At 42.2% G+C, this 20374-nt stretch overlaps 1 protein-coding gene across 2 annotated transcripts in view; it reads left to right on the top strand.

Annotated features, from left to right (window-relative positions):
- The first annotated feature begins 576 nt into the window (after window positions 1-576).
- The window catches only part of LOC133616116 (synaptotagmin-7-like), a 463372-nt gene continuing 443574 nt past the window's right edge, over window positions 577-20374 (top strand). For both annotated transcript variants that reach the window (XM_061975228.1, XM_061975227.1), the window contains exon 1: window positions 577-888. In XM_061975228.1, coding sequence (XP_061831212.1) covers window positions 855-888 — 34 coding nt within the window. In that variant the 5' untranslated portion in view covers window positions 577-854. The remainder of the gene's footprint in view (window positions 889-20374) is intronic.

Raw genomic sequence — 20374 nt, 5'->3', positions numbered from 1 at the left:
ATATTGCTAAAATATTGGCTCTCTCTCGTAAAGGCGGAATGACAGTTCTATCTGTAATTTGATTAAGGGGGCACTGACTCAAATAGGACACTAGAGGTCACCAACGAGCTGCGTCAGACGTGCCACCAGAGAACGTGAACGGTGAGTTAATGTGCTGTGATATCGACAGGACAGACCTATTGGCTGTAATGACAAGATGACCGTAATGGCAGCACATGGAGGTCCTCATGAAACTGACACTTACGTGAGCAGTGAAGAACTTGCGTCAAATAACAGCGGAACAAATGCAAAATAAAAACAATAAGAATACACCTCAATGAATTATGAGTATAGCTACAGACGACGTGAACGGTGCGATTAAGCCACGCATCCAAGCATCCTCCTTTTGCAGACGTTGAAAGAACAGTTCGTGCAACAAATGGACGCATTAAAAACGACTTTTTGTTGGTGCATGTATTAGGATGAGTGATGAAACGAGCGCCTATCGACCTCCTCCCGACTTTCTTGGCGTCACCCCGCCCGTCTGTGCCTGCCTGCCTGCCTGCCGGATCCTCCCTCAAACCCCTCACAATCATTCCTGAGAGCCACTCCGGGCTGGGAAAACAAGGGACGGAGGGTGCGAAGTGAGCGAGCCAAAAATACACGCAGACACCCATCTATACACGCATCACCTAGACTACCTGCTCCAGCTCGGCAACGGCTAGCAGGGACGCGCGCAAGTGCCGGGCAAGCGCGTTCATGCGTTCCAAACCGAGGCAAGGCAATTAAAGGACGTCGAGAAGCTAAGAATGAGAGTTTACTCTTTGGCGGAGAGAACAGTCTAAACAAAAAAAAAAGAAAAACAAAGAGGAGACATGCATCTCAACAGGGAGGAAGAGAGCAGCAAAGGTGGGTGACATTTTTTTCCTCATGCTTTCTTTCATAGTTCACAGATCTCGCGTTGGTTGGCAGATGCCCTTGAGTGTGTCATGTCAAGCAGGGATGCTGGGGGGGTCATTGCAACAAGCTGCCAACTGCCATGTCATATTTTGCTAGTCTGCCTCTTTGCCCACTCCCCTAAAGAAAACAACACACACACGCACACACACTCACAACCAGTGAGATGGGATGCTGCACACACCCCGAGGTGCCAAGTCAGTCAGGCACTTGTTGTGTCTAATGTGGTGGCCTAAGCACACACCACAAGGTCATGCAGGCTCCGGTCATATTAATGAGCAGTCTGCATGTCTGTGTGCGGCTCTCTCCGCTGTGTGTTGTGCCATGTTGTTGTTGTCTGACGGTTCATTTTTGTGCACATGAGAAACAAGTACTAATAAATAGAATGTGTGTTTTGTGTGTCACGCCAGGTTAAGGTCACATAACACCTGCTGCTGATTGTGGTTTTAGGAAGAAAAGCCAAGCACGTTGAGTTCAGTAGTTGTTGTTTTTTATCATTAAACTAGGGCTGTCACAATAAACAGGTTAATGTGGGTAAAGCTATCATTATTTATATGATTTAATACATGAATGCAAATAACCTATCTACAGAGCAGAATGACTTAAAAATCCTATATATATATAGTATACTATTTATTCCTGTAAACAACACATTCTGAACCTTCGTTCTCAGGACTGGACTGTGCACCTTACCTCCTTTTGCACTATTTTTCTTTCTTTTTTCTTCCTATGTTTTGCATATTTGTAGACTCTCGCACTGATACTGGAGTTGCTTTTAATCTCATTGTACCTGTGCATAGTGACAATAAAAGGCATTCTATTCTATTCTATTCTAAAACCATATCAAAACATTACCAAAACAAAAGACGTGACCCATGACGGAACAGTCAAATGATATTCATTTCTACTAGAAGTTTGCCTGTGTTAAAACACTTGCATCTACTAAACGTGCACGCGGAGGCTTTGCGTCTCTTAAAGAGGGATCATATTAGTTCAGTTCAGTTTCAGTTTAATCCTACCCCTTTTCATACCATAGCAATGTCATCCAATTTCCTTGTTCTCTGCAACGGAACAGTGAACAAATACATAATACATAAATAATATACTTTAGTAAGCAAACACATACTAAATACATAAATAATCTTTGTCTCAATAAAAAAAAAAAGGGTTCAAGATGTTCATCATTATTGTTGTTCTGTGTACTTTGTGAACACTTTTAGTTTGAACAGTCTCTTAAACTGAATCATATTGGTGCTTTGTTTGATTTCTTTGGTTAATCCATTCCATATTTTAATTCCACATACAGATATACTAAAGGCTTTAAGTGTTACACGAGCATACACATGTTTTAAATTAGATTTTCCTCTAAGATTACATTTCTCCTCTTTTGTTGAGAATAATTGTTGTACATTCTTGGGTAGCAGGTTATAGTTTGCTTTGTACATACTTTCAGCTGTTTGCAGAAGCACCAAATCTTTGAATTTCAATAATTGTGATTCAATAAATATATATTATGATTATTTTTCTACTTTTAAAAACATCTTAGTGGTCTACATAGCATGTAATGGTGGTTCGTTTGTCACAATTTGCACAGATCATGTTTTACAGACTGATTTCAAGCAGCTTTCTGACCGTCTCTTTAGGACGCTCCGTTTTGTGGAGGGTCCTATTTACGTCGCTCCACTTGTATTTGTATTTGTTTATTTGAAGGGTAATGTGCAGTTACGACTTGTCCAGGGTGTACCTCGCCTACCGCCCGAATGCAGCTGAGGTAGGCTCCAGCACCCCTGCCTTTAGTGTCCTCTAGAAACTGTCACCGCATCATCTTTTTCTCCACACTAACAGAGTGCCGGCCCGGACACACGTTGTATGAGGCATTTTTTGTAAATTTGCTGGTAATGTTTTAGTTTTAGCCTTAAACATGACACATAATGTCTGTAACTTTACTAGCTCCTGTAATTTCAATAAACCCGAATTAATAAATACTGTGTTAGTGTGTTCTAAGTAATATACTTTATGAATAATCCTTATAGCTCTTTTCTGTAGTTGATACAGAGAAAGTTGCGGTGCACAAGGAATACAATTTGAAACGTCATTATACAACTAGACATGCTGAGGAGTATGCAAAATACTAGGTAGATGAGAGAGTGAAACAGGTTGCAAATTTTAAAACCAGTCTACTGAGGCAACAAGATTTCGTCAAGAAAGCAAGCGAAAAGAACGATGCAGCAGTCAAAGCTAGCTACATGGTGAGTGAGATGGTTGCTAGGGCGGGAAAGCCATTCAAAGAAGGTGAATTCATTAAAAAGGTCATGTTAGATTTTTTTTAAGAAATCTTTTCTTGCCGCCCAGCCTCACCCAGTTTCTGCATCCAGTGCCTCCCAGGTAAATTGAGTTTGAGACCCCTGCCCTACATTGTATTAAAAATGGCAACAGTGAAGGATGCGTGTGCATGTACGGGCCAGTCTGCCCCACAACAAGTGGATAGCGAAAAGGAAGAACTTTCTTGACTGTCACGGACTCGCATGGCTGTGGTAGTTGTGACCCCAAGATGCAGGAGACAGGAGGATGACGTGCAGGTAACACACATATTTAATTATATTCAACCAAGGGAGGAGCAGCACACAGCACGCAGCTAAAAGTCAGTGACATTTACAATCCTCGAGCCCTGACTGGAGGGCGAAGCAGGAATAAATGGCAGCCTGATTGGCAACTGCAACCAGGTGTGCCAGGCTGCTAATCAGGGACAGGTGAGGGAACAAGCGCTCAGGAGACATGCGGGAAAAGGAACCAAACATAAGAGCGCTACACAGGAAAATAACAAACTAAGGAAGCATAACCAGATGTAAATGTGACATATCGTCACAGTAGGACTGCAATGGCGGACACGCGCAAAGCATTTGGGTTAATTTATACCATATATGGATAATCCGCTGATGTCACAGGTCAGAAAACGTCACAGGACAGAGCAAATTACAAACAGCTCGTTAAGTGGAAGTATGACGCAAGGCACGATTGTTTTATAAATATTTCCGCAGTGCCTCTACAGTTCAATTAAACATTTATTGGACTTATGCAGATTCCAAATACACAACAGCAGATACCAATAGGTAAGACAAGTTGGTTTTGCATAATGGGGCCCCTTTAAATAATCAAAATAAGGAGCGTAAGCCATTTTGCATCTCTGTCTTCATGAATATGCAGAATATATGCTGATCATCAAAACGGCCACAATAGTGGGAGGAGAAAATGTAAATCTAATTATTTAACACACGCACGGTGATCTATTAAGACTGAAATTGTGTTGCAGCCGCTGTTTTGCGACTTTATGTACAAACGTAGTAGGTCTGGAAAGAAAGTGCAAACTAGCAGTTGCGCAGATATGGCTGTGAGGACGCAGGCGATTGTGCTGCAGCTTTGTCCGACGTATGCTTGTCAATAAATACGGACTGTCAAAAATTAAAATACTTCGGATTTAAAACTCTCTCCGCAGAGCTTTTTGAATTAACTTTGAGACATTCCAAAGTTTTGTTTCAATTGATTTACGTCCGAAAATTCCTTCGAAAAAAACTCTTCCGCTGGCTTTCTTTGCATCTGACCCGATACATTTTTGGTATTGGGGTCATGTTCGTAGCGCAGTCCAAGATAATTATTTTGATGCTGTCTACTATTTAACATCAGCATAGCCATTAGAGATGCAATATTTGTAATCTGTGCCAATATTACAGAGGACATCACTTAAAACAAGTTCTAAGGATCCGCAAATCCTAGTGTGACCATGGCCGTAACTGCAATTGAGGACACCGAAGTCATGTCATGTCATGTCATGTGACAAAAGGATGATGATATGACTGATTGAAAAGTTTGTGTGTTTTTTAAATGTATTTTTTAATGCTGTGTGGAGTTTGAATGTTCTCCCCGTGACTGTGTGGGTTCCCTCCGGGTACTCCAGCTTCCTCCCACCTCCAAAGACATGCACCTGGGGATAGGTTGATTGGCAACACTAAATTGGCCCTAGTGTGTGAATGTTGTCTGTCTATCTGTGTTGGCCCTGCGATGAGGTGGCGACTTGTCCAGGGTGTACCCAGCCGACCGCCTGAGTGCAGCTGAGATAGGCTCCAGCACCCCCTGATACCCCGAAAGGGACAAGTGGTAAAAAAAGGATGGCTGGATGGATGATGTTAAAATTATTTAATATGCTAAACTTTAGGATATCAATTAAAAAGTTGACTGTTATAAAATCATGCTGATTATCAAATATGTTAGATGAGTGATAGATAGTTATAGTTCAGGGGTGTCACAGTCAAGGCTCGCGGGCCAAATCCGGCCCGCGAATGAATTATCTATGGCCCCTGGGAGGATATTTGATTAGTATTAGAACCGGCCCGCAGGCCACAGCCGCCTGCTGTTGTTTTGCACGCACCAATACTCCATCAGTGTTGGCGCTAGGAATTCTCAAAATGGGGTCCCTGGGACCCCCATCAAGTCATAAAAATGGAGTCTCACAGTACATTTTTGGGGTCCCACTTTTTTGTAAGCGTTTTGAAAATAAATTATAAATGTATGCATGATGCATTATTCTATATTATGTTTTGGTAAAAGGTTGGCATCAACGGTACTTAATTCATAAAAAAAAAAAGTAATACAAAAGAAAACAATTTGTTATGCATATGTAAATTTATTCAGTTATAAACATTCATTCACTTTCTTCTTTCCTTCATGGATCTAAACTTTATTTAGTATTTTTTTTCTATATTTTTAATGTAATATTTTCAGTATGTGTTTGTTGTCATGTCTGTGATCATGTTTAGTTTAGTTATGTTTTGCTTGGTTTTTGGACACTTTTTAGTTCTTGTCTTCACTCCCTTGCTTTGTCACCATAGTAGCCATTAGTTTCACCTGGTTCACATCCTCATGTCACGCACCACGTTTTCACATTTTGAGTCATGCACCTGTTTTCACTAATCATGTCACCAGTATTTAAGCTTGTTGTTGCCAGGCAGTCGGCCTGGTGACATTATCATATCTATCTACCCTGTATCTATCAACTCTGTGTACCTCTGTCATTATCATGCCCTGCTTATTCCATAGTGTTAGCTTCATGCCATGCCACGTAAGTGTTTGTTTTGCTCTTGTCACAGTAAGTGTTTATTAGTTTCACGTCCATAGTTTTGCCTTTGTCCTAGTTTTGTTTTCTTAGCCAAGTTTTTCTCCGCCTGTGAGCGCGCCTTTTGTTTGTACCCCTTTTTGTAGTTTGTTAGTGTTAAAATAAAAATGTACTCACATTCACGCCTTGCCCGCGCCAACTTTCCTTTGCATTCCGGGAAAACACAACCCAAGGACCACTTATTGACATTTGTTCTATTTTTGGCCAATGTAAGACCAAAAAAACAATATGAGGTTTTTATTTTTTAGTTGTAATGCCATGATTTTAATAGTCCGGCCCGCGTGTGCACATAATTTCCTCCTTGCTGCCCCTGAGCTAAAATGAGTTTGACACCCCTGATATAGATCAGTTACAGCTTTTGTTATTCTGGAAATGAATTGTCTTGCTCAAGGTAATATAATGTATATGGTGCTGGGACACTCATGATTCCCTTCAAAATTCCTCTGGGACAGCCAATTTTTGACATTGGTATTTGTCAAATCCTAGTTACGACACTGAGTGTAGCGTCATAGGTCAACCGTAAAGGTAATTCAGTTATTTGTACTAAAATGAAATAAGTACCCCCCCAGTGTACGGGAGGCACATGGCGTATGATCATTGTAGATGCCCTTGCAGTATTGTGCACATTGCTACTACGCAGAGTGATCGAGCTATACTCAAAAGAATATGACAGTGTGTCTTTACGATGTGTTTAAGGACTGCTACAAAAAGTGGGACGCCACAAAGCCTGCCAGACCACTCTCATCAGTGAAGCATAAAGAACTCAAAACATGCAATGTAGTGAACTTTCCAACAGTGGGTCTATTTAGCTTAGTTATTTAAAAAATAATATACCATTTTGCAATAATAGTGTGATAATTCTGGTCACATTGATACAAAATGTTCATATCGTTGCGTCCCTAATGCATACACAGCTAGATACATGCACACTTGTGATCCTGTACAATAGGAAATCGTACGATTGATTATGCTACATGTCATTCTGGGTTTATGCCTTGCTCAACGGTGTGATCAGCAATCCAACTGGAATCCACCTTAACTTACTTATCCCCTGTAAAAACAAACGTCCATCCATTTACAAGCAATGTCTGCATCTTTATGACTCAGACGCACACTTGTGATTTAACACCCCCATGCTGTTTTATTGGTTCAACACACAGACCTGGAGTAAATTGTGTAATATAATCGCTATGACATGAATTATTTCATATTGCCATCCTCTGCCCTACGATCAGAATGACGGGCAGAATATAGTATGGCTATATCGGGGGTCTGCAACCTGTGGCCAAAAAAAATCTACTTTTGTTTTAATATGGTTTCTGTAGGAGGACAACATAACACAAACCTTCCTAATTGTTAGAAATCCCACTGTTTATAATAAACATGATTCTCTGATGACAGTATTTGGCGAGCACCGTTTTGACCTACTAATTTTGGTGGTCCTTGAACTCACCATAGTTTGTTTAACTTTCTTTGACGATGCCAAAGAAAGACATATTTTATGCCACTCCTTCTTTGTCTCATTTTGTCCACCAAACGTTGTATACTGTGCGTGAATGTACAACGGTGAACTTTGTTGATGTTATTGACTTGTTGGAGTGCTAATCATGCATATTTGGTCAAGCTAATCGATGCTAACATGCTATTTAGGCTAGCTGTATGTACATATTGCATCAGTATGCCTCACCTGTAGGTATATTTGAGCTAATTTATTTTCCTATTTCCTCTGTGTATTTATTTTATATCAGCATTTCTCATTACATATTATCTGTATGTAACATTGGCTGCATGTCTGATAGTTGTTTGTGTGACACGTTGTTCCAGACCGCAGCAAACGTTACCCAGCTTGCAAAGATTGTTATAAATCCATTAGAAGAAGACAGCCTGCCGTTTCCTTTAACTTGAACACACACATCTATACCTTTGGCCATTCTAAGCCAATCATTTCCAGGAGTTATCTCAACCTCTGAGAAGCCTCCATGTTACAAATGTTTGTAAAAATGTGTAGAATAAATATTACATTTCAACATTTCTGTCAACGAAGATTTGCTTCAGCCTGCGACACATAGTAATTTTGATAGTAGGCTAATATAGCTAATAAAGACACTTACATCATGTGTTGACTTAATTAGATCACTTATATAAGGCTTTTAATTTTTTGCGGCTCCAGACGGATTTTTTTTGGGTATTTTTGGTCCAATACGGCTCTTTCAACATTTTGGATTGCCGACCCCTGGGCAACCTTTTGAGCTCACAGGAAACAATCGGGGAACTGTACAAGACAACTTTTTGAGCTCATGGCCAATCAGCTAACAGCAGGAAATGACAAGGGTGTTGGTTCACAACGCACTACCGTATTTTCCGGACTATAAATCGCTATTTTTTCCTGCGCTCTGAACCCTGCGGCTTATAAAACGGTGAGGCTAATTTATGGCTTTTCTTCGCTAACGGTCATATTGTATTGTATTCAACAACTGGTTTTTATAGAACACAAGCAGAGACACTGAAAACGTGTGTTATTGTTTGTGCTATGGTGCCATCGGACTGCAGGTGCGGTGGGTCAAATGTCTACAGCAGGGGTGCCTATTAGATCAATTGCGAGCTACCGGTCGATTGCGGAGGGTGTCAGTCGATCGCCAGCCATGCAATAAAGAAATTAGACTTAAAATTAGTGATCATCAAAAAGATATATATATATATATATATATATATATATATATATATATATATATATATATATATATATATATATATACATACATACACAGATCACCTCGATTTGCTCATTTGAAAAGTAGCTCGCCCCTGCTGAAAAAGTGTGAGCACCGCTTGTCTAAAGTATTTTGTTCTGTTTAGTGCCTTGAACCGGAAGTACAAGTGCCGTTCTGTCTTCTAGTCGTCCATAGCGTTTCTACTTGCATGGTTTCTTCATTCATCTCTCCAAGCAACGTTTGTAAGTTTTACAAACTAACTAAAACAATTCATACTTAGTAAACCGTCCCATGTGTGATGTCTGTAGGAGTTTTTTCATGCACATTCGTACGTGCCATTGTAATCAAGCTAGCGTTGTTAGCATGAGCTAATATGCTAACACGTTTACAACTGTCTGTGTTAGTATTAATAACTTAAAATTGCGTTATTTTTGCATTGTTTCACCAATTCACCGTCACCGTGGAGTTATTGAGTCTGTTTAGCTGATTGGTGAGCTCTCTTCCACAGCTAGTGGGTCCATAACAATGACTTCTGTTTTGTATGATCATCTGTTTTACTGCCGTGTTACATGCGCCGTTTAGAAACAATTAAGGTCTTTTTATGTAAATAACTAATTTCACATGAGTTATATCTATATATCTATCTATATTTTTCTTCTAAACTTTAGTGGGTGCGGCATTTATACCGGTGCGCTCTATAGTCAGAAAAATACGGTCTTCATATAGAGTATATAAACAGAATTTATAGTGTATAATAGAACTTAACTATTAATGTCAAGGTCTAAAAACCTGTGTCTCAACAGCTGTCTCATTAGGTTATTATGACTCCAGCAAGGGATTATTGTTTAATTTTCTTTAATTCTTGTGTGAAACCGCAAGCTTTAGAGGCAGCTGATATCTTGGTTTTTGATGCTGCAAAAAAAATGCTGAAAACTTTCCCTTGCGGCGAGCCCACTGCTTAGTGCCTCGTCTTATACTCGATAAATATGGCCACAGTAGGGACTAAAGATGAGTCACCAAATGTGGATAATGATAGAGTCCCGGTTGTAAGACAGAAAGGAAGTGTTCAACTGCACGACAAAAGGCAGTCCTTGATTTTAAAAGACTAAGTATAATAGAATACATGCGACTAAATACGAGCAATTAAACGCACTTGACATATTATACGAAATTAGTTACATGTGGAAAATCTCAAAGTTGCAATTATATTGCACTGCAATATGATGTTCATATATACTGCATCTCAGATGAGAGAGTCAGGGATTGAGCTATTATATGCGATGGCTACTTGAGCTCTGCAATACGGAGTCCAGCAAAGTGGCATGCCTGCGTTAAGTAGCCTGTGTGTAATGTGCAGCCTTGCCTGGGCCTGCCCTGAAGAAGCCTTGTTAACACCCAAGTGTATGGATATTATAGCTTTTTTTTATTTAGCAGCTGAAAAAAAAAGGACATTGCCAGCTGTGATGATTGAGGCATATTCCCCGGATCAGTAGTCTGAAGTGACTCATTAAAGCCTATGGATTTATAAGGGTTCTCCGGGGACTTGTTTCTTTTCTAAAGTGGTGATTGCCAAAAAGTTATGGTGTTAAAAAAAAGAGCATCACTTGAACAGAAAAAAAGCACAAAAAAGTCATCCAACCATTCCAACTGTTAAATTCATGATCCAGGTGGCCAAGTAGTGTTAAATAAGGTCATATGTGGGTTATCATCAGATCACATTTCTTGTGAATCTGTAGTAGTATCGAGCAGTGACGTGCAGTCACTAGAGGCAGGTGAGGCCCCGCCTCACCTGCCATCATGGAAAGAAAAAACATTTAAAAAGAAAAAAATATATATTAAATTGTTAAATGTATCCAGTGATTATACTATAAAGTTATGTTCCATTTAACTTCACCAGTTTTAGATTATTTTTATTCAATATCGCTGAATTTTCACATTTGCCGTTCAAATACTGAGAAGAGACGGTGCGGTGAACAGCAGCCAGTCGAGGCACGTCACTCAGTGCCTCAACATGGACGGACTGGGCTAACTGCTGGTCTGCTGTGCAGTGAGACCGTATTGCTATATGAACTATATTATACATTTCCATAGTTTAGTTAGCTGAGGTATATAATGTACAGTGTATTTTGTCAACAACTGTATGTGTGTAAAGTATTTCTTGTGCTGAGCGATCATAAAAGGGCTGCAAAAGACGCACTGGCTGAGGCTCGCCTCCTGCACCCCCGCCGTAGAATGCATGGCAACCCCTGATGGGAGTGTTATATCAACTAAAGCCCACACTTAAACTTTCCACGTGCAAGATTGAATCTATTTAAAAAAGTTATTTCATAAGAAGCCAAAAAGTGCAAAAACAATAATGTTCGTGTTGGAGGAGTTGTGAATGACTGCTGGGCCACAACATTAGGTACACCTGCAGACTGCAGGTGTATCTAATTCACAACTCCTCCAACACAAACATTATTGTTTTTGCACTTTTTGGCTTCTTATTAAATAACTTTTGTAACCTATTTTTATGGGCTTTCCTCTTTGTGATGTTAAGTTCCTGTTATGCGCTGTTATACAGTATATGCCTTGAGCTCTTATTTTGAAGGCGCGAAGAGCGGAATTTTGACACGTTGGAGTGGAGCGGAAGTTTTTAAAAGAAGGTAAATAAAGTGGTCCTCGTGTAAACTGGAGCCTCCGTGTTTGTTATTTTGTAGTTTCATACAGTATAGGCGACATTTATAAACCCTCGGTTACCATCCATCCATCCATCTTCTTCCGCTTATCCGAGGTCGGGTCGCGGGGGCAGCAGCCTAAGCAGGGAAGCCCAGACTTCCCTCTCCCCAGCCACTTCGTCCAGCTCTTCCTGTGGGACCCCGAGGCGTTCCCAGGCCAGCCGGGAGACATAGTCTTCCCAACGTGTCCTGGGTCTTCCCCGCGGCCTCCTACCGGTCGGACGTGCCCTAAACACCTCCCTAGGGAGGCGTTCAGGTGGCATCCTGACCAGATGTCCGAACCACCTCATCTGGCTCCTCTCGATGTGGAGGAGCAGCGGCTTTACTTTGAGCTCCTCGCGGATGGCAGAGCTTCTCACCCTATCTCTAAGGGAGAGCCCCGCCACCCGGCGGAGGAAACTCATTTCGGCCGCTTGTACCCGTGATCTTGTCCTTTCGGTCATAACCCAAAGCTCATGACCATAGGTGAGGATGGGAACGTAGATCGACCGGTAAATTGAGAGCTTTGCCTTCCGGCTCAGCTCCTTCTTCACCACAACGGATCGATACAGCGTCCGCATTACTGAAGACGCCGCACCGATCCGCCTGTCGATCTCACGATCCACTCTTCCCTCACTCGTGAACAAGACTCCGAGGTACTTGAACTCCTCCACGTGGGGCAAGATCTCCTCCCCAACCCGGAGATGGCACTCCACCCTTTTCCGGGCAAGAACCATGGACTCGGACTTGGAGGTGCTGATTCTCATCCCAGTCGCTTCACACTCGGCTGCGAACCGATCCAGCGAGAGCTGAAGATCCTGGCCAGATGAAGCCATCAGGACCACATCATCTGCAAAAAGCAGAGACCTAATCCTGCAGCCACCAAACCAGATCCCCTCAACGCCTTGACTGCGCCTAGAAATTCTGTCCATAAAAGTTATGAACAGAATCGGTGACAAAGGGCAGCCTTGGCGGAGTCCAACCCTCACTGGAAACGTGTCCAGGACCACATCATCTGCAAAAAGCAGAGACCTAATCCTGCAGCCACCAAACCAGATCCCCTCAACGCCTTGACTGCGCCTAGAAATTCTGTCCATAAAAGTTATGAACAGAATCGGTGACAAAGGGCAGCCTTGGCGGAGTCCAACCCTCACTGGAAACGTGTCCGACTTACTACCGGCAATGCGGACCAAGCTCTGGCACTGAGCATACAGGGAGCGGACTGCCACAATCAGACAGTCCGATACCCCATACTCCCTGAGCACTCCCCACAGGACTTCCCGAGGGACACGGTCGAATGCCTTCTCCAAGTCCACAAAACACATGTAGACTGGTTGGGCAAACTCCCATGCACCCTCAAGGACCCTGCCGAGAGTATAGAGCTGGTCCACAGTTCCACGACCAGGACAAAAACCACACTGTTCCTCCTGAATCCGAGGTTCGACTATCCGGCGTAGCCTCCTCTCCAGTACACCTGAATAGACCTTACCGGGAAGGCTGAAGAGTGTGATCCCACGATAGTTAGAACACACCCTCCGGTTCCCCTTCTTAAAGAGAGGAACCACCACCCCGGTCTGCCAATCCAGTGGTATCGCCCCCGATGTCCACGCGATGCTGCAGAGTCTTGTCAACCAAGACAGCCCCACAGCATCCAGAGCCTTAAGGAACTCCGGGCGGATCTCATCCACCCCCGGGGCCTTGCCACCGAGGAGCTTTTTAACTACCTCAGCAACCTCAGCCCCAGAAATAGGAGAGCCCACCACAGACTCCCCAGGCACTGCTTCCTCATAGGAAGACGTGTTGGTGGGATTGAGGAGGTCTTCGAAGTATTCCCTCCACCGATCCACAACATCCGCAGTCGAGGTCAGCAGAACACCATCCTCGCCATACACGGTGTTGATAGTGCACTGCTTCCCCTTCCTGAGGCGGCGGATGGTGGTCCAGAATTGCTTCGAAGCCGTCCGGAAGTCGTTTTCCATGGCCTCACCGAACTCCTCCCATGTCCGAGTTTTTGCCTCTGCGACCGCTGAAGCCGCACACCGCTTGGCCTGTCGGTACTTGTCCACTGCCTCAGGAGTCCTATGAGCCAAAAGAACCTGATAGGACTCCTTCTTCAGCTTGACGGCATCCCTCACCGCCGGTGTCCACCAACGGGTTCTAGGATTACCGCCACGACAAGCACCAACTACCTTGCGGCCACAGCTCCAATCAGCCGCCTCGACAATAGAGGCGCGGAACATGGTCCATTCGGACTCAATGTCCAGCACCTCCCTCGTGACATGTTCAAAGTTCTTCCGGAGGTGGGAATTGAAACTCTCTCTGACAGGAGACTGCTAGACGTTCCCAGCAAACCCTCACAATGCGTTTGGGCCTGCCAGGTCTGTCCGGCATCTTCCCCCACCATCGCAGCCAACTCACCACCAGGTGGTGATCGGTAGAAAGCTCCGCCCCTCTCTTCACCCGAGTGTCCAAAACATGAGGTCGCAAATCCGATGACACAACTACAAAGTCGATCATGGAACTGCGGCCTAGGGTGTCCTGGTGCCAAGTGCACATATGGACACCCTTATGTTTGAACATGGTGTTCGTTATGGACAATCTGTGACGGGCACAAAAGTCCAATAACAAAACACCGCTCGGGTTCAGATCCGGGCAGCCATTCTTCCCAATCACGCCTCTCCAGGTTTCACTGTCGCTGCCAACATGAGCATTGAAGTCCCCCAGTAGAACGAGGGAATCACCCGGGGGAGCACTCTCCAGTACTCCCTCGAGTGAATCCAAAAAGGGTGGGTACTCTGAGCTGCGGTTTGGCGCGTAAGCGCAAACCACAGTCAGGACCCGTTCCCCCACCCGAAGGCGGAGGGAAGCTACCCTCTCGTCCACCGGGTTGAACTCCAACGTACAGGCTCTGAGCCGGGGGGAAACAAGAATTGCCACCCCAACCCGTCGCCTCTCACTGCTGGCAACGCCAGAGTGGAAGAGAGTCCAGCCCCTCTCGAGAGAAGTGGTTCCAGAGCCCTTGCTGTGCGTCGAAGTGAGTCCGACTATATCTAGCCGGAACTTCTCCACCTCGCGCACTAGCTCAGGCTCCTTCCCTCCCAGCGAGGTGACGTTCCACGTCCCAAGAGCTAGCTTCTGTAGCCGAGGATCGGACCGCCAAGTGCCCTGCCTTCGGCTTCCGCCCAGCTCACATCGCACCCTCGGTTACACTTTTTTAAATAGATTCAATCTTGCACGTGGAAAGTTGAAGTGAGGGCTTTAGTTGATATAACACTCCCGTCAGGGGGTTCATTAATCCAGCACAACAGCGGCGCATTTATAAGTAAAGGTAAGACCATAATAACGTTTTTTTTGTGTTAAATGTGCTTTTTTGTGTGCTACAGTTTGTATGTGTAAAGTTAAAGTTAAGTTAAAGTACCAATGATTGTCACACACACACTAGGTGTGGTGAAATTTGTCCTCTGCATTTGACCCATCCCCTTGTTCACCCTCTGGGAGGTGAGGGGAGCAGTGGGCAGCAGCGGCGCCGCGCCCGGGAATCATTTTTGGTGATTTAACCCCCAATTCCAACTCTTGATGCTGAGTGCCAAGCAGGGAAGAATGCTGGTATGAGCTTTTAAACATAACCCGTTAACTGCTGCCAATCAAATGGTGAATAAGATACTCTTTAGGGTTCATATGTTTGTAAATCTGACTGTGATGAAGTCAGTGCCTCACCAGCCATCAACCTCACCGCACGTCACTGGTATCGAGCTACTGGTATGGTTATAACCATCACATTATGAGGTCAGTGCTAAGGATGTTTATATTTTTTACATTGTACGTTATTTATTGAGTATGTCATAGTCAGCTCCACATCATACATGTAGTACATAATATACAGTCGCGATCAAAAATTGACATACACTTGTAAAGAACATAATGTCATGCTGTCTTGCGTTTCCAATAACAGGAACACCATACCTACCGTCAAGCATGGTGGTGGTAGTATTATGCTGCCAATGGAACTGGTGTTTTAAATGGGACAATGAAAAAGGAGGATTACCTCCAAATTCTTCAGGACAACCGAAAATCATCAGCCCGGAGGTTGGGTCTTGGGCGCAGTTGGGGGTTCCAACAGAACAATGACCCCAAACACATGTCAAAAGTGGTAAAGGAATGGCTAAATCAGGCTAGAATTGAGGTTTTAGAATGGCCTCCCCAAAGTCCTGACTTAAAAGTGTGGACAATGCTGAAGAAACAAGTCCATGTCAGAAAACCAACAAATTTAGCTGAACTGCACCAATTTTGTGAAGAGGAGTGGTCAAAAATTCAACCAGAAGCTTGCCAGAAGCTTGTGGATGGCTACCAAAAGCGCCTTATTGCAGTGAAACTTGCCAAGGGACATGTAACCAAATATTAACATTGCTGTATGTATACTTTTGACCCAGCAGATTTGGTCACATGTTCAGTAGACCCATAAGAAATTCATAAAAGAACCAAACTTCATGAATGTTTTTTTGTAACCAACAAGGATGTGCTCCAATTACTCTATCACAAAAAAATAAGAGTTGTAGAAATTATTGGAAACTCAAGACAGCCATGACATTATGTTCTTTACAAGTGTATGTAAACTTTTGATCGCGACTGTACATACATATCTCCATTGAACAGTCTTGTGCTCAATGGCGATATTATTATTTCACAAAAAAAAAAAGAACATTGTATTAAGAAAATTAAATTAAATTAAATTAAACGTATCTCAAAATGGTAATGGAAAGAAGTATCAACTTTTTGAACCCCCCCTTTATACACAGTTACTTAACTAATATCCAGTTTCCTCTGGATGTATTTCTTTAAATTGTAGATTGCATTTCTAATGACTTGCTGGAGGACCGTTTGCTGTTATCAGTTGTCATACAAGGCAAAGTCCATGAAGACAAGGTTGGATGAATTCAGTGTGGAAGAACTTGACAGCCCTGACCTCAACACCTTCATGATTCACTTTAACAGGAATTGTGAGCAGGGCCCCTTTGTTCAACATCACCTTTCAAGGTGGCCACTGAAGTACCTGAATGCACCTTGTAGACTCAGACTACATGTGGGCGACGTGTTGATGTCATGGTCTAATTTGCATAATCGGCTGTGACGCATGTGCAAGTAAAATTTTATGGACACTGTCAGGGACAAAAATAGAAAAAAAAACATGAAGTAAAAAACAAATGTACCATATTTTCCGGACTATAGAGCGCACTGTGATATAAGCAACACCCGCTAAATTTTAGAAGAAAAAAATATTTTTCCATATATTAGCTACACCAGGCTATAAGCCGCAAATATATCTGTTGCGAAAACACAAAAAGATACGGTAAAGGTTTATTTACATACCTTAATTGTTTCCAAATGGTGCCTGCAACACAGCAGTAAAACTGCTGATCAAACAAAACAGAAATCTTCGTCATGGACCCACGAGCTGCGGAAGCTATCTCTCCAATCAGCTAAACAGACTCAATCATTTTGGTGAATTTACTGACGAATTTGTGAAGCTGAAATAATACAAAAAGAATGCCATTGTAAGTTAATATTACTGACACAGACACTTGTAAATGTGTTAGCATATTAGCCAACACTAATGACGCTAGGTTTATTACATTACGATAGCACGTACAAATATGCATGAAAACACTACTATCAAACTTGTGACGGTTTAGTATCCGTAAGTATGAATCGTTTTAGTTATACTATAAAACTTACACACCTTGCTTGGAGCGATGAATGAAGAAACTATACGACTAAAAGACGGAACGGCACTTGTACTTCCGGTTCACTGCACTAAACAGAATGTAATACTGTAGACCAGGGGTGTCAAACTCATTTTAGCTCAGGGGCCGCATGGAGGAAAATGTATTCCCACGAGGGCCGGACGGTTACAATCATGACATAATAACTTAAAAATATAACTACGACTACTTTTGTTTTATTTGTTTTACTTCGGCCCGAAAAACAACGAGCACATTGAAAATGTACATGTCACAAATAATCCTCTGGACAAAACACCTGAAGTTAGTTGAACATTTTGAGGAAAAAATTGGTGCAGTTTAAAAACACCATGAAGAACACAATGAACATTGACTAAACCTCAGTGTATCTGCAAAGCAATTAAACTTTAAGTCACAGCCCATCTAGGGTTGAACAACAAAAAAAAAAAAGCATAAATAAAAATGCTTCTATGTATCAACTACTTCATTTGTCATTTCCACTGTTCACTTTCTTTAGGTTTGCACAGAAGACAATCATTTTCACAGAACTATAACAATGTGCAGTGTCTCATGCAGCATTTTAAGCGTGGCTACCAATTGTTTATTTGACTCCTGTTTGTTTTACGTTGGGTTGAGGGGGAGGAGTCGCAGCCCCGGTTTACCTTGTAACTCATGCTTGGTATACTTGCTCGCCCGGTATAAAGTATTTGCTTGCTTAACAGAATTGCTATTGAGACATCCAGCTGTTTCTTTCATTTAAAAATGCAGCTCACTTGGCACTTAGCAAACTCATCTTGCGGGCCGAATTGAACCTGTCCGGGCCCCATGTTTGACATCCCTGCTGTAGACGTTCAATTCGCATACGATCAATTCAACCCTAAACTCACTCCTTTCCTGCAAATGAAATTTCACAGATGCTGCCTGTAATAGAGTGATCTAAGTTGTTTGTTTCCATCTCCTGGTGAATGTTGGGTATAGTGCTTTGTGGTTACTTTTTGGTTTGCCAACGGTTTACGTTGTATTGCGCACCCTGACGGCAAGTGTAGGAGTCGGTTCTGAAGTATGAAGTAAAGAGACGTAACTTCGTCACCTCGCCTGATTATTGACTCCAACCCAGAATATTACACTGCCCGTACCTATGTTCCTTCAAAGGTTGTGCTACTGGCTGCAAAGCATTGCACTTTCAAATACAACAATAAATAGAGTAGTGTTATGTGTGTGTATATGTGTAAATAAATGAACACTGAAATTCAAGTATTTATTTTATTTATATATATATATATATATATATATATATATATATAGTAAAATACACATATATATATATATATATATATATATATATACATATATATATATATATATATATATATATATATATATATATATATATATATATATATATATATATATATATATACATATATATATATACATATATATATATATATATATATATATATATATATATATATATATATATATATATATATATATATATATGTATATATATATATATATAGCTAGAATTCACTGAAACCCAAGTATTTATTTTATTTATATATATATATATATATATATAAGAAATACTTGGATTTCAGTGAATTCTAGCTATAAATAAACTCCTCCCCCCTTAACCCCGCCCCCCGGCCCTGCCCACCCCGACCACCTAACCCCCTCCACCCCAATCTCCCGAATTCGGTGGTCTCAAGGTTGGCAAGTATGTCAATTCGCATCACCTGCAGTGCGCCAATTCATCAAAAAGATGGCACCACGGCATAAACAATAGCACACCTTTTCAGTGGGTGTTTTATGAAAACTATTTGTTGAATGCAAAACATTACGACGGAAAAAAATCCATCAATTAGCCGCATTGTTTTATAAGCCACACGGTTCAAAGGATAAGACAAAAGTAGCGGCTTATAGTCCGAAACAATACAAAAAGAATGCCGTTGTAAGATAATAATACTAACACAGACACCTGTAAACGTGTTAGCATATTAGCTAATGCTAACGACGCTAGCGTCATTTCATTATGATAGCACGTACAAATATGCATGAAAACACTCCTACAGACATCACACATGGTACCGTTTAGTAGAACACTGCTGTTTATACTGTAAAACTTACAAACGTTGCTTGGAGTAATGAATGAATAATCCATATGAGTAAGAACACTATGGACGGCTAGAAGACTGAACCACACTTCGGTTAAAAAAAAGCATTACGGGTAAATGGAAGGACACAGCAGCAAACAATAAAACACCCTCTCAGTGTTTTTGCTTGTTTTTTTTGTAAAATTATTTTATATTAGCCGCCAGCAAAGAAAAATCCACAACTGCTCCGTCTTATAAGCCGTAGGGTTCAAAGTGTAGGAAAAAAAGGAGGGGCTCATAATTTACGATAGCTTTTATTTTGTCGGTTAATGTGTTTAGTTGGGAGTAGAAGCACAGCAGGACCTGCTGCTAAATGAGAAGAGCAATATGCGCTTTAATGTTGGTCTCCAAAGTTGTTCGGTACGACCAAAAAAAGGTTCTAGATTTGTCGTTAGTCACCAGGGTTCTAAATACTCGCTATGCAGAGTGACATGACAACACTGATCCCTACTGCTTACCCTTTGGCAGTTTTGATGCCATTACTGTACGAAGTTAAGCTACATCTACAGACATCCATCCATCCATTTTTTACTGCTTGTCCCTCTCGTGGTTGCAGGGGTGCTGGAGCCTAGCCCAGCAGCATTTGGGCGGAAGGCGGTGTACACCCTGGACAAGTCGCCACGTCACCGCAGGGCCAACACAGATAGACATACAACATTCACACTCATATTCACACACTAGGGCCAATTTAGTGTTGCCAATCAGCCTATCCCCAGGTGCATGTATTTGGAGGTGGGAGGAAGCCTGAGTACCCGGAGGGAACCCACACAGTCACAGAGAGAACATGCAAACTCCACACAGAAAGACCCGGAGTCCGAGGATTAAACCCAGGACCCATTTTAAATTGTGAGGCACGTGCACTCACCCCGGTTTCGCCGTGCTGCCCATCCACAGACAGTCCCATTATAAAGTGTTTACGAGCAAGGGTGAACAGGTAATGGCAAATATATTTGTGGCGGTCCAAATGTAG

Source organism: Nerophis lumbriciformis, linkage group LG15, assembly GCF_033978685.3.
Source record: "Nerophis lumbriciformis linkage group LG15, RoL_Nlum_v2.1, whole genome shotgun sequence".
In the NCBI taxonomy this organism is placed as follows: Eukaryota; Metazoa; Chordata; class Actinopteri; order Syngnathiformes; family Syngnathidae; genus Nerophis; species Nerophis lumbriciformis.
Note: the sequence above shows the minus strand (reverse complement) of the source record. Positions and strands in the feature narration are given on the sequence as shown.